Here is a 15,242-nt window from a genome sequence, read left to right as displayed (position 1 = left end):
TTTGCTGTTGAACCTAAGAAATCTTTATCCAACCCCAAATCACAAAGATATTCTTATATGATCTAGACATTAAGTACTTTAGGTTTTGCATTCAGGCTTATGATACACTGTAAGTTAATTTTTGTTGTGGTGCAAACCATGGGTCAGATTCATTTATTTATTTTTTTTCTCTTTGGATATCCAGTTGTTCTACCACATTTGATAAAGGGACTACAGTTTCACCCTTCTCCAAAATCCTTTGGGCTATATATTAGTGTCTCAATTTCTAGATTGTTCTATATTGTTCCAGCTGCCTATATTTCTGTACTTTTGCCAATACTTTCCTCTTAGCAATATTTTGTAGTTTTCAGTGTGTACTTCATACACTCTTTAAGATTTACATAAATATGCTTCACTTTTTTGATGCTGTTGTAAATGGTAACTTTTTAATATTTTAATTTCTAATCAATTATGGCTAATATATCAAAATTATATATATATGGTATATATAAGGCATATATATATACCATATATACATATATCTTATATATACACCATATATTTACATGTATCATATATATACCATATATATATACATATATCGTATATATATACCATATATCATATATATATACCATATATATACATATATCTTATATATACCACGTGTGTGTGTGTGTGTGTGTATATGTATATATACACACACACACACACCTTATAGCCTGTAACTTGCTCAGCTCAGTTATTACTTCTAGTATCTTTTATTTTGTAGAATCTATAGGATTGTCTACATAGACTTAAATATTTATATCTGCAAATAGAGAGTTTTATTTCTTTCTTTCCAACCTGTAGGCCTTTATTTCTTTTCCTTGCTCTATTGTTCTGAGTAGGACCTGCAGGATAATGTTAAATAGGATTTCTGGGAGTGGCCATCCTTGCCTTTTTACCTGTCTTGGGAGAAATGCATTTAGTTTTGCACCATTAAGAATGGTTTTTGCAGGGGTGCCTGGGTGGTTCAGTCAGTTAAGTGACCAACTTCAACTCAGGTCATGATCTCACAATTCGTGGGTTCCAGCCCCTTATCAGGCTCTGTGCAGACATCTCAGAGCCTGGACCCTGCTTTGGATTCTGTGTCTCCCTCTCTCTCTCTCTGCCCCTCCCCAACTTGTGCTCTCTTTCTCTAAAAAAGAAAATAAACATAAAAAATGTTTTTTAAATAAAAAAAATGGATTTTGCAGTAAGTTCTTTGCAGGTTCCTCCTCCCTTTATCAGGCAGAGAAAATTCCTTCCTATATCCGGTTTGCTTAGAGATTTTATCATGAATAGATTTGCAAATGATTTTCTGCCTCTTTTGCAATGATCATGGTTTTTACTTTTAGGTTTTTTTTTAATATGATGAATTATTTGTTGATTCTTAGTGTTGGTTCTAACCCTTCATTCTGAGGATATATACTATTCAGTTATGAAGTATTTATTCATTTTATATGTTGCTAGATTGAATCTGCTACTATTTTGTTGAGGGTTTTTCATCTATGTTCCTGAGGGACATTGGAATGTTGTCCTGACAGCATATTTGTCTGATTTTGTTGTCTAGATAATACTGTTTTTAATTTTAATTTTTATATTTTTTGAAAATGTTTAGAGAGAGAGTGTGTGTGAGCTGGGAAGGGGAAGAGAGAGAAAGAGACGTAGACAGTGAATCCAAAGCAGGCTCCAAGCTGTCAGCAGATAGCCTGACTTGGGGCTTGAACTCACGACGAACTCATGAACTGTGAGATCATGACTTGAGCAGAAATTAAAAGTCGGGCGCTAAACTGACTGAGCCACCCAGGTGCCCCTGGATAATGCTGTTTTTTAAAATGACTTGGGAAGTATTTCATCCTCTTTTTTATCCTAAAAGAGTATACAAAGAAGTAGTAGTATTTCTTCCTTAAATTTAAGGAATTAATTTAATTCAATTTAATTAATTTAATTCACTAGTGAAGATATCTGAGCACTTCTTCATTGGAAGATTTAAAAATGTTCAGCGTGTTTGTCATAGAACTGTTCACTTATTTCTTGGTGAGTTTGGTAGTTTGTGTCTTTCAGTGAACTTTTCTGTTTGTTGGATTTATGTTGAATTTTTATTTTTAGGGTTTCCATTTTACCTTTTTTCCGTATCTCTCTGCTAAGTTGTTCCTAATATTCTCAAATTGTCCTTTAAATATCTATAGGACTTATAGTAATGTCCTTTCGTTCATTCAGATGGTGGTAATTTGTGTCTTCCTCTCTTTGTCTCTCCCTGTCTCTCAGTTTTGCTCTTTATTATTTTTTGTTGCTGTTGTGTTTGACTTGACTTGAAGTTGCTCTTCATTTTCTGGTTTCTTAAGATAAAGGCTTATATCACTGATTTGATTTTTTTTTTCCTTCCTCCTATAAGCATTTCATTATATAAATGTCCAAGTGCTGTTTTAGTTATATTCACAAATTTTAGTATGCTATGTTTTCATTTTTATTCAATTCAAAATGGTTTCTCATTTCCCTTGTGACTTTCTCTTTGATTCATGATTTATTTTACAATACCATTGTTGAACTTCCAAATATTTGAGGATTTCCCAGATACCTTTGTTATTTACTTTAGTTCAATTCTTAATTAAAATGGTAAGTGCTAAGTAACACCTGTACAATGTGATACATGCTAAGTGATACACACACACACAGTGTTTGAAGTTATAGAGGATAAAATAATGGTGATTCAGAAGGTTCACAGAATAAATGACAGACTTGGGGCTTTTAGGGTGAATTGGGTCGATTAAAGAGACAAAATGGATGTTCTAAACAGAGAAAATAGAATCAGGCAGAGGAGCAACAAATCCTTTGTTAAACTGGACTGTAGAATGGAGGAGTATTAGGAGATGATGCTGGGAAGAAAGCAGATGTTATAAAAAGGAGGAAGGCTGAATTTATGTATCTTTCTAAAGGGATTAGGCCTCAAACTGTTACTACAAGGGGCTATTAATGCATTTTAAACAGAGAAATGCAGAATCGGCTTTTCAAAGGGTATCCCTGGCAGGAATGCAAAAGACAGGATGGAGGGGTGGAAAAGATTCAGGCCAGGGATATCAAATAATTTGAGAGAGAGGTGATGTATGCCTAAACTAACACACTGGTGCTGAGGACTATGGAAGAAGACATAAGTAAGGTATATTTATGAATCACAATCAATAAGAATTGGTGGCAGTTGGATATGAGGAGAATGAAATGTATAAAGCTTGGCTTGGGACAGGGTACTGAGATACACTGAGATAGGAAAGAAAGAATAAAGTACAGGATTAGGGGTAGAAGTGATGAATTATATTTTGGAGACATTGCATCTGTGGAATGCTTTGGAACATTCACATTAGGAATGTTGGCATTTTGTTTGAAGTTTTGCAAGATACAAATAATTTTTAAAAAGAAATGAAGGAATGTACATCATCTAGCTTGCATTTGGAAACATGGATCTTGTACTGAAGAGAGTAGTATAAAATAGACATACAGATTTTGGAGTTAAAATTTATAAGAAATAGATAAAACCGTGAAGGAAGATAGGATTGGTCAGGAAAGGCTATAAGGTGAGAATATTATAAAGATTTTGAGAATAAAATTCATGATATAGTTAAAGTAACCAAAAAGAAGATTTCAAAGATAGGAAAAGAAACATCAGAAAGAGTTGTTGAAATCAATGAAAGAGACACAGGGAAAATAGTCAACAATTATAAATGCTGAGAAGTCATCAACTAGGACAGCCTGAAATGACATTAGTTAGCTAATTAATACGTCTATACTAGTTTTAGATTGAAGTGGGATGAAATAAAAGCATATTGGAACTAAAAATGTTTATTGACTTTTGTTTCACAATGGTAAGACAACTTAATTTATATCTCTTTAGCCACTTTTAATCATACCAAGTTCTGGCAAAATGTAGTGACCAGTCAACAGGTACATATAAATTTAGAGCAGTTAAATTGAAATCAGTTCACATATTTAAACCCTTTTTTTTCCCCATAGACACTTACTAAAGACTACTATGCAATAATTTTGATAACCAGGAATATAAAAACCCTATAGAGAAGACTTAAATGATCTCACAAGTAAACTTCATGATGGACATGACCTAGTTGTTATGTATATAGGGAGCATTAGTTTATTGCTTATAATTTAGCTTATTGTGGGAAGGAAATAAATGAAATCTTAATATCCATCCTATCTCAACAATAACACCTTCCACAAACTTTTTGGTCATAATTCCAAGACACGATCTCTGTCTCTGTCTCTCTCCCTCTTCTCCTCCTCCTCCTCTTCCTCCTCCTCCTCCTCCTCCTCCTCCTCCTCCTCCTCCTCCCCCTGCCTACCTCCTTCTTCCTTTCCCTACCTTCCCTCTTTGGATTCTCAAAACATTCCCAAACATATATAGGTGTGTACTGTTCTATTCTTCCTTAATATACTGTAAACTTCTTGAACAAATCAGCTTTGGCATTTCTTTTTTCTTTTTTACTTACTATGATAAAGCACCCAGCACAGTACCTGATACTTAGCAAATAACCAATAATATCATAACATAACGATTTCAAATCTTTAAACATATTTTTGAGCACCTAAATCATGGATCTATTCATAAAGTTTTTATTATTCAGTTAACATGTGTAGATATAAATGCTGGAGGATGGATATAAAGATGAATGAAACAGTCTCTGCTCTTGATTAGCTGAAAATATAGTAGGGCAAAATTGACATTTAGCCAAGTTATTTAATTTAGTCCAGCTGATTAAATATATAGATAGAAAGATAGATATTTAGATAGGTTGATTGATGACATTTAGACAGGATTACAGATTACTTCAAGGTATATAATTATCAATGTAATAGAACTAATTATATGAGAACAGCATTAATTCACATCCATCCTATTCATGCAACCCAGCATATACTAGCCAAAAGTAATAGAAAAGAAGACCTCTGTTCTAGTAAAGGAGTCTGATTTATATAATTATAAAATCCATTGTGAGCTGTTATTTGAGAAATGTGCAAAATGCTATAGTAGTGTATTTTTTAAAACACACGCAGTACAGAGGCTGGCTCCAAATAGTGCTTATAAGGATGCCCTAGCAGGTTTTAAGTAAACATGTTCATATCATGAAATTGATTATATTACCTTTATCTTGCATAAATATGATGCATTTGTAGAAACTAAGGCTGTGAGGTCTCATACCTTTTATAAGGTATAAGAAAATTAATTTAATGAACCAAAATTTAATAATCTTTTAGTTTTAGACCAAAATGCCACAGGGAAAAAGGTTACTTTGGGAAGAATTGTAGGGTCAAGGATTTTTTTGTTTTTTATTGTGGAGACCTACTTGAAGTGCCTTAGAGGAAGGTAAGACTTTTTAGAAATAGTATACTTCTGAAAGCCTATGTTAAGCTGACTTGGAGTCTCCTATTGAAGTTGTTTTTCTTATCTTTTTTGTGTAAAGTTCATATAATTATGACTTCATTTGAACTGTCCAGTAAAGCATGTATGCTCAGTGAGGGATATAACCCCCAAGGGCTGGAAAGGCTTGTTAAGGGAAACATAAAAATATTTTTAAAAGACAGAGAAACACTGAGTGTATTTCTAGGAGAAGATGGAAATCCATAAAAATTTATGCAAGGGAAATAATGTGTTGCCTTATAAGTATTAAGTTACACACAATTTCTACCAGTCGTCATCAAAATGTAATGAAAAACAAAAATAAATGATGAAGACAAAATGTCATTAAAAGAGATTGAGCATTACCATTATGTGGTTACATAAACTATAATCAGTGTTTTTATTTCAAAATTTTTAAATTTTTTTTTCAGTTTATTTATTTTGAGAGTGAGATAGTGTGAACAGGGGAGGGGCAGAAAGAGAGGGAGAGAGAGAGAGAGAGCAGGCTCTGCACTCTCATCCCAGAGCCCAAGGTAGCACTGGAACCCATGAACCGTGAGATCATGACCTGAGCCAAAATTAAGATTTGGATGCTTAACCAACTGAGCCACCCAGGCACCCCTTATTTCAGTTTGTAAAAACTTGGGTTCATTTGTAATAGCTCTCTTGAAAATTTTAATGGTTTGTGAAAGACAATAGATACAAAAATATTTATAAAAGATAAGTCTATATGCTATATTTATTTATTCATTTATTTTATTTATTCTGAGGGGGAGTGTGCACTCGGACATGCACAAGTGGGAAGGGGCAGAGAGAGCAGGAGAGTGAGATTCCCAAGCAGGCTCCCCACTGTCAGCTTAGAGCCCAAGGTGGGGCTCCATCTCATGAACCCCATGCGATCAAATCTGAATCCGATGCCTAACCATGGAGCCACCCAGGCCAGTTAGATTAAATTATTTAATTTTTGGTTTCTCTCTCTCTCTTTTTTTTTTTTTATTTTAACTTTATAGAAGAATCAGCACTGTCTTTACATTTGGCTTCACAGTCAAATATCACACAGTGGTTCCATCAGAAAAACACATCATTAATGGTTAGAAAAAAGATTGACTGTGTCACAGCAGCACATATCTGCCAGCAGTCGGAACATTGCACTCTGTTGTATGAAAATTTTAAGAAAACCTGTGGGAGAGAATCAGAACAATGCAAGACCATTGATGGAGGCTACACGTGTGCAGCATTAAGAGAAAGTCTGAAAGAAACGATCTTGTGGAATTGTCATTGCAACAACCCTTCAAAAGTAGAGTGTATTGAAATTTGGAAAAGTTTGTTTGAAGATATTTGTATACAAGATGTTCACATGAATCAAGTTCCAGCCTACAGTGATGACTATGAAGAGGGATTCAGCCAGGAAATTGTTTCAGGTTGGTACACACAAGAAGAATTTAGGAACATTAAGTATGTAATCACGAATATGAATTAGGTAAAGAATATTTAATTTCTAATTCCAACTTTGTTATTTATGCCTGTTTCTCTTTGACAATTAAATTTTTTTTTAAAATGATGCCATGAATATGTCCAAAGGGATTATGAAGAAAGAGGCAAATGCTAAAAGATTTTAGCATCATCTTTTTTTAAAGTTTGTTTGTCTGTTTATTTACAGTGAGTGAGAGAGAGAGAGAGACAGACAGACAGGCAGAGAGAGAATTCCAAGTAGGCTCCATAGTCAGTGCAGAGCCTGGCACTGGGCCAAATCCTACCAACCATGAGATCATGACCTGAGCTGAAATCATTAGTTGGTTGCTTAACCAACTGAGCCACCCAGGTGCCCCAACAAAATGTTAATTGTATTCATCCATCCATTCATTTATGCATGTATTACACATTCATTAAACAAATACGAGATATTTATAATGCGTTATGTCCTGTGCAGCAGGATTAAAAAAAAAAGCAATAACAAAACAAAACACTTGTCCTTCATTCAAGGAGCTTATTATTTTTTAGGGGATTTGAAAAATAAATAGACAAAATGTGGTAAGTAATATTATGTATTTATTTAATAGATATTTCTTTTGTGTTCCTACTATGCCTAGGCCTGGGGCTAAGACCTGGGGGGGGAAGTAGTAAACAAAACAAATGGAAATCATCCCTTTCTTGAAGTTTACATTCTATATTGAGGGGTGTCTTGAATAGGCTTCCCAAGCAAAAGACTCTGAAACAGAGGTTTGCACACAAAAGATGTGTGTGTCCTGAGGGCTTGGAAACAAAAGCAACAAGGAACTGAGGAAAACAGGGTCAGAGGGAGGGAACAGCTGAAACTCATACTGCAGCCACAGCAAACTTACTTTATTCCATAGGAAGGTTGGACCTGGAATGGCTTTTCAGAGATGTCACCTATTGAGGCAAGGGATCAGATCCTCGAACACTTCCTGTGGGCTAGTCCTGAGATATGAGCTGTCCTCTGGGAAAATGTGTAACCTTGGCTGCGCTTTCTTCACATGAGGGCAATGCCTAGAAAATAACCAGTGTGAGTCATCACGCAACTATACTTTCAGCAGCTGGGAAAATGAGAACCTGTGTCACCAAAAAGGCTATCTTAGTATTTTTCATATTTCAAACAGTATGAATGCTAAGAGAAAATGAAGCTGAGGGAAAAGAGAGGTCTGAGTGGGTAGTTTGTAATTTTAATAGGATGGCCAGACAGTTACACGCTTAAATGAATTTTGAGCAAAGACGAAAAGAGGTAGGAAATGAGCCTTGTGGATATTTCAGGGAAGAGCAATTACGTCAGAAGAAAAGGGGAATCAAAAGTCCTGAACTGGAAATCTGTCTGGAAGTTTGAGGAAGAGCTAAGGAGACACATAGGTAAAGGAGAGAATAAGGGAGAGAGATGTGGAAGATGATATCAGAAATAAGACAGGGGCAAGATCATGGAGGGCTTTCTAGGTCATTTCTAGGTCACTGGTTCTTTCTCTGAGTGATACAGTAAATCACTGAAGAATTTTCACAAAGGGATCGTCATGATCTGATTTATACCTTTAAAAGGATAATTCTGGATTTTATGTTGATCATTGACTGAAGAGAAGCAAAGACTCAAGTAGGAAGACGAGTTAGGAGGCTTGTATAATGATGCAGCAAAAAAAAAAAAAAAATGATGGACAATGGACCACTGTGGGAAGTTGTCAGATTCCAGATATATTTTGATATTAGTAAATTATGTGGAAATGCAAGAAAGAAGGGAAATGGAAGTTGATCCCAAGGTTTTTATCTTGAGTTATTAGAAGGATGTTGTTGCCATTATTTTTGCTAACTACTATGGGAACAACTACAGGAAGAAGAGGTTTCAGTGAGGGACAGAGAAGTCAGATGTCAGTTTTGGACAGGTTGAGTCTGTAACCAAGTAAATACATCAAATTAGGCAGCCCCTTGTATGGAATTGATGTCTAAATTCTATGTATGGCATAAAAAGGTGAGATCTGTACAACAGGTATAAACCAGGGATGGGGTGCATCATTCACTTATAGCTGATAAATAAGACCATGGACCTAGAGGTCAAGAGAGAAATTCATGCTAACTTGGACTAGGGTGGTAGCAAGGTGAGAAGATAGCAGATTCTGGATATATTTTGATATTAGTGGATGAATAAAAAAGAACATGTGTATTTTTTTTTGATGTATATGATCTTCTTTCAGAGATTGATCTGACATTCTTTGATTTATTACTGTGACATATTGCCCTTTAGCTCCTCTTCAGCAATTAAGCTACTGTTTAAAATATCCTCCGGGAAAAATGTATATTCATATATGTACCATATGAAATTAGGATTTAATGTGCCCAGAATTTACCTAAATTACTCATAGCAGATAAAACAGTACACATCCACGATGGGATTTATTTTCCCATGCTAAAATAAATATTTTGTTGTGTTTCTAATAATTATCCATTTAGTGAGTATATGAGTCTGCTGGGGCCACCATAACAAAATACAACAGCCTGGGTGGCTTAAACAACAGAAACTTATTTTCTCACAGTTCTGGAGGCTGGAACTTCCAGATCATAGTCTAGCAGGGCTGGTTTGGGTGAGAGTTCTTTTCCTGGCTTCTGGACTTCGTGGTTTCTTTCTGTATCCTGACATGAGATTTCCTTAGTGTCTCTTTTTACTTGGATGATAATCCTATCAGATGGGCCCCACTCTTATGACCTTGGCTAACCTGAATTACTTTGAGAGACCCCATATTCAAATAAGCCACATAGGGGGTTAGGGCTTCAACACATACATTTTGGAGGAATATAAACATTCAGTCCATAAAAGTGAGTAAATTCAGGATTTATTTATGTTTCAATGACAGACTCTTGAATATGTGGTATGTAATCAGTGGCATCTCCATACCAATCAGTGCCAAAGCAGAGATGGAGGTCTAGCCTAGACTTTTATATCTGTTGCAAAAGCTGTATGACTCTCTGAGGTTCACTTATTGGGATTTTGCTCAATCTGGAATAATAGAGCAGAAGAGGGAACATTCCAGGCTTCCTCAGTGACACAGGAGGGTGGATCTAGAAGCACTGTGATTCATGAGCTGAGATTTTCTCCTTTATAAAAAGGAGAAAGCACATATAATGACAACAGATGGAACAATACAAGGAGCCTGGAAAGACTGCAACACAATAACAGAAGTCATTATTTTTTTTAAGTTTATTTATTTTGAGAGAGAGGGAGAGCAGGGGAAGGGAAGAGAGAAAGGGAGAGAGAAAGAATCCCAAGCAGGCTCTGCACTGACAGTGTGGAACCCCACACAGGGCTCAGACCCACAAACCATGAGATCATGACCTGAACTGAAATCAAGAGTCGGTCACCAAACTGAATGAGCTACCCAGGTGCTTCTGAACTTTTATTTTAAAATGCAAATCTGACCATACTATTCCCTTATCGCTTTATGCGTATGTATATTAGTGCTCCTTATGTTTTGTTTGGATTTTTCTTTATATGTCTGTATTCCATAGCAAGCTGTGAATGCTTCATGATAGGGACTACACATTGGTGTCTTCAGTATAGTACCTGGTACATAGTAGGGACTCAACCAATGCTTCTTGAAATAGTTTAGAAGTAGCTGGCCACTGAGTTGACTTCTAGCAATGCACTTCTCTAACTCTATGATTATAATTCCTAGGAACTCTAAGAGATTAAGATAATCAGAGGTGGAAATCATTTTTAAATTGCATTTCAATTTAATTAAGACCCTGCTGGGAAGAATTTTTTTGATTCAGACAATATTCCTTCTGTTCTTTTTCCCCAGATTCTTTGTTTACTTCAGTGCACATGGCCTGGTCGTTAGCATTTGTTTAAATCTTCAAGTAACTGAATCCTCAGAGAGGGCTGTTTAACTCACTTGAATGATACTTTGGGGGTTGATTTTTCTTCATCTACACCTACTAATTTTGAGTATCAAGTCTTAAATAAGTGTTCCATTGGCTTGTACTTATTTTTGCTTGATTATTCATTTATAAACCTAGCCTGCATACTTCTATTAAATTAAAAAAAATCATTCACTAATGAAATGGTCTCTTTGTTTTCCTTCTAGATAACATGAAAGAGGATAATCAATCCAAGTGGAATCTGACCACTCTTCCCTATAATGGTAATGTTTACATATTGTACTTTCCATCTGTATTGCAAATACTAGACAATATGATTTTTTTAAATTTTTTTTTCAACGTTTATTTATTTTTGGGACAGAGAGAGACAGAGCATGAACGGGGGAGGGGCAGAGAGAGAGGGAGATACAGAATCGGAAACAGGCTCCAGGCTCTGAGCCATCAGCCCAGAGCCTGACGCGGGGCTTGAACTCACGGACTGCGAGATCGTGACCTGGCTGAAGTCGGACGCTTAACCGACTGTGCCACCCAGGCGCCCCTAGACAATATGATTTTAAGCATGGCTGCCAGCTTTCTTAAAGGTATGCCAATACAAAATAAATTGTGCGGCTTTTTACTAGTCTAATATTGCAAAATGCAACAACATTTATGTTTGTTTCGCTCATGTGTCAAAGCAACTTGCCTCCCCATCCATCCTCTATTTACAGTTATGCTGAGGAATACTTTACAATTAAAACTAAAAACTAGATCTGGGTTAAATTTCACTGGTATTTTGATCACATAAATTGTTTGAGGCTAACTGTTTTTGTGTGTATGTGTCTGGTGGCAGGGGGCACTCACATGTATCTGTGTTTTCCAGAACTTGAACATCTTTCTTTGCTAGAATAACTATGTATCCAGTCAGAACCTTTAGTCAATATTTTCACCCAAAATAAAAAGCACAACAGAACAAACAAAAATCATTTTGATTTGAGTCTATGAACTCACCATAAGCTATGTACCTCACATGCAATTTCTGAAGATTTATTGTTTACATTTGAGAAACTTGGACTCAAGAATTTTTTTTTTCCACTCTGTTCTGGCTCTACACACTTCCCATCACTTCTGGATCATAATATGTATCCACCATAAATGAAGGATGATTCAAATAGCCCACTACTCAGGCCTCAGTAAATTCATACCAACTCTTAAAAACAAAACAAAACAAAACAAAACAAAACCACACACATACTGTGTGCCCAAAGTAGCACATTGTTACATCATTGTGTGTTGCTCATAGACTTCTTATAGTGTTTTGCAGGTTCTGTAGGTACAGGTTTATGTTTACTTTTCCACGACCTGGACATATCCTTGCTTTCAGGAATCAAAGGGATCCAGTCCTGTTTGGAAGTGGCAGAGGCGTGCGTAGGGGATGTGGTCTGTAACGCACAGTTGGCCCCTTACCTTAAAGCTTGCTCAGCAAATGGAAATCTATGTGATGTGAAACACTGCCAAGCAGCCATACGGTTCTTCTATCAAAGTATGCCTTTTAACATTGCCCAGATGTTGGCTTTTTGTGACTGTGCTCCATCTGATATACCTTGTCAGCAGTCCAAAGAAGCTCTTCACAGCAAGCCATGTGCCGTGAACATAGTTCCACCCCCTACTTGCCTCAATGTAATTCACAGCTGCCGAAATGATGAATTATGCAGGTGAGTAAAAACACGCATACCTTACTTTCTTATTTCGGCACCTTATTTGTTACAGTCCAGTCCTAACACTTGATCTCATTACATTAGCTACAGTTCCCACCGTCATCCAACATGATGTAAACAAAGCCAGACAATTCATATTTTTGAATCTGTGGTACATGTGTAGCTTCCATTTTGAAATCCACATGCAGAATATATTTTCAGAATAAGCAAATTCAGTATGTCAAGATTTGGTAGCCATGAAATAACATTATTAAAATTAGACATTCAAGTTAGACTAATGAATAAATAAACAGACTTACATGTCAGTTTAATTTGGTTTTTGCTATGATTACAAAAGGCTGCTAAATGTCAGAGAGTTTTGACAAGGTGACTCTTCAAACTTCAAAATTAGTCTTTCTCTCCTAGGCTGGAGATCAGGAAGGAGAAGGTAGCTTGAGCCTAGTCTGGACATCCCCAGCACATATGTACACCATGAGGTCAGAAATGTACCCATTCTCCTCTTCCCAACCTCACACCCTTGATTTCCAAGGGAGTAATGTTAGTCACTTATTTGTTTATTCAAATAAATAATTATCAAGCATCTACTTATACTCTAGGCATCAGTGTACAAAAGACAAAAATACTTGTCCCGCGGAGCTTATATTCCAGTGGGGGAAGAGAGATAATAAATAACAAAAATGTATATTATGTTAAAAGGTAATGAGTATTCTGGAGATGAGCACCCCAAGAGGGAAAACAGAATAAGTGAGACTGTGAATGGGCAGAAAGAGTTGCAATGTGAACAGGGTGGTCCCAGTAAGGACCATTTTACCAGACTTAAGAGAGTGGAGGAATGAGCCTCTCTCAGCAAGCATCTGAAAACAGGGATACCAAACAGACCAGCCAGTGCTGTGGGAAAAACTGGGCCTGTTCAAAAAGCAGTGAGGGCAGAGCATGTATGGGGGACAGCAAGATGAGCTGCAGTTAAGCATTTAACTGGATGTGGGTCAGGCCTGCCTAGGTCTCCTAGGGCCCAGAGGGATACTAAGGACTTGATTTAGACTCCCAGTGAAATGGACAGGTTCTGGAGGATTTTGAGCAGAAGTATGAATGATCTGGCTCGCTTATTACAACTTCCACTCTTGCTGCTGGTTGAGACTAGTCTGAGTCTTTCCAGGTAATTACTCCCGGGAACCATAAATCTAATTCAACACTGGATTTTTTTCTTTTCCTCACTACAGTCTTCATTAACACATTTCCTTGTATATTCAAGGTGAATTTATCTTTTATAAGGTAAGAAATCTGCAGTTAATTGGACCTCTTTGGATGAGTAAGAAAATCCAGGAAAGAAGAATACTAAATAAATTTGATGAATCAAAATAATTTGTAACACTGCTGTTACCATGTTAAAGGAGCTTTATTTCACAACCGGCATTAAATCATATCATGTTTGGATTCGTCTTGTGCTTCTTTTTGGAATAATTCTTCATAGCAATTTGCCCAGTGCCTTCCAGTAAGGACTGTTTTATTTAATTTAATTTAAATAAATAAAACTCCATACAGCAAATCATTTAAAGGTCAAAATATACATTTAACGTAGAAGAGTAGTCTAGTGTGTGATAGCTCAGAGTAAGGATTGTCACATTTGTCACCTTGCCTTAACCATTGGCAAATGAGCTACAAGATTTATTATCAATTTCCTGAAGGGACTGATTCTCGGCAAACTGCTTTCTTTAGCTTTTTAATTACACTCCTTTACTCTGCCATTCCAACTTTCAGAATAACTCCAGATCTCCTAAATATTTGTCGAAAAAGACAGGTGCTTTTCTGCAGCACACATTCTGTAACATGAGGAGTAAATATCTAAGCAGAGTGCCAGAACATTGACATCGTTTTTGTGTCAACTTACCACCAAAAATTGCCAAAGTTTTTAAGAAAGTCTTATTTGAGGATCTCGTTTTACAAAAGTTTATCAGTTATTTTGAGGTTTATTAAGGCGATCTCTTGAGTGAATAAAAAATTCATGACAAAAAAATTTTTTACAATGCAATTTAGATTTTTTAAACTCCTATCTCAAAAGTCCTCAGTCAGTGAAATATTGTAGTTCATTGATTCTAAGATGTAATTTTTTACACATTTTAATATTTATAAAATCTTTGGAATGAGTCTTAAGCTCAAAGACAAGAAAATATTTATTAAATTAAAACAACGATTTAATTTCCAATAAGTTATTTCAGTTGTAATAAGATAATGGTATCTCCTATAATCAGTGAAATATGGTAAAAATGTTTGATTATCCTTTTTATCATATCACAAATAGAATATTTACATCTACCTGTTAATCATCTACCTATACAAATAATGAAAACTAATAATATCTTCATAGCCAGGAAAACTATTTTTTTAAACAATTCCTGTAAAAATATCAGATGTCTCCATGAATGGGTATCCAGCTTTACTTAATTCCAATGCCAAGATCCTAGGTATACTTCCTCATTATCTTAAAGTTATTTGCATTTAATTTTCACAACACAATATATCTTAGCTTCCCTATCAAATTAAGTATTTTACTGGCAAGTGATGGGATCTGCTATTACAATCCTTGAGGAGCCCCATGACGGATTCTGATGTACACATTCCTGAATTCAACTCATCTGGGCATCCATGCCTTTTCAGACTGATTGGTACAGAGTTGGTAATTTTTCTCCAGAAGGACTCCTGTATTTAACCACCACTCCAAAATGCTTGGTGCACGGTCTGCAAAACTAGAGGCACTTAAAAGACGTCATCTC

General features: G+C 35.9%; 1 protein-coding gene across 4 annotated transcripts in view; it reads left to right on the top strand.

Moving 5' to 3' along the window:
* GFRAL (GDNF family receptor alpha like) overlaps nucleotides 1-15,242 on the top strand; it is a 62,351-nt gene that overhangs the window by 11,038 nt on the left and 36,071 nt on the right. For all 4 annotated transcript variants that reach the window (XM_053222665.1, XM_053222667.1, XM_053222666.1 and 1 more), the window contains 3 exons: nucleotides 6,418-6,828; nucleotides 10,984-11,040; nucleotides 12,138-12,468. In XM_053222665.1, the coding sequence (XP_053078640.1) occupies nucleotides 6,418-6,828; nucleotides 10,984-11,040; nucleotides 12,138-12,468 (799 nt within the window). The remainder of the gene's footprint in view (nucleotides 1-6,417; nucleotides 6,829-10,983; nucleotides 11,041-12,137; nucleotides 12,469-15,242) is intronic.

This window comes from Acinonyx jubatus, chromosome B2, assembly GCF_027475565.1.
Source record: "Acinonyx jubatus isolate Ajub_Pintada_27869175 chromosome B2, VMU_Ajub_asm_v1.0, whole genome shotgun sequence".
Classification (NCBI taxonomy): Eukaryota; Metazoa; Chordata; class Mammalia; order Carnivora; family Felidae; genus Acinonyx; species Acinonyx jubatus.
Note: the sequence above shows the minus strand (reverse complement) of the source record. Positions and strands in the feature narration are given on the sequence as shown.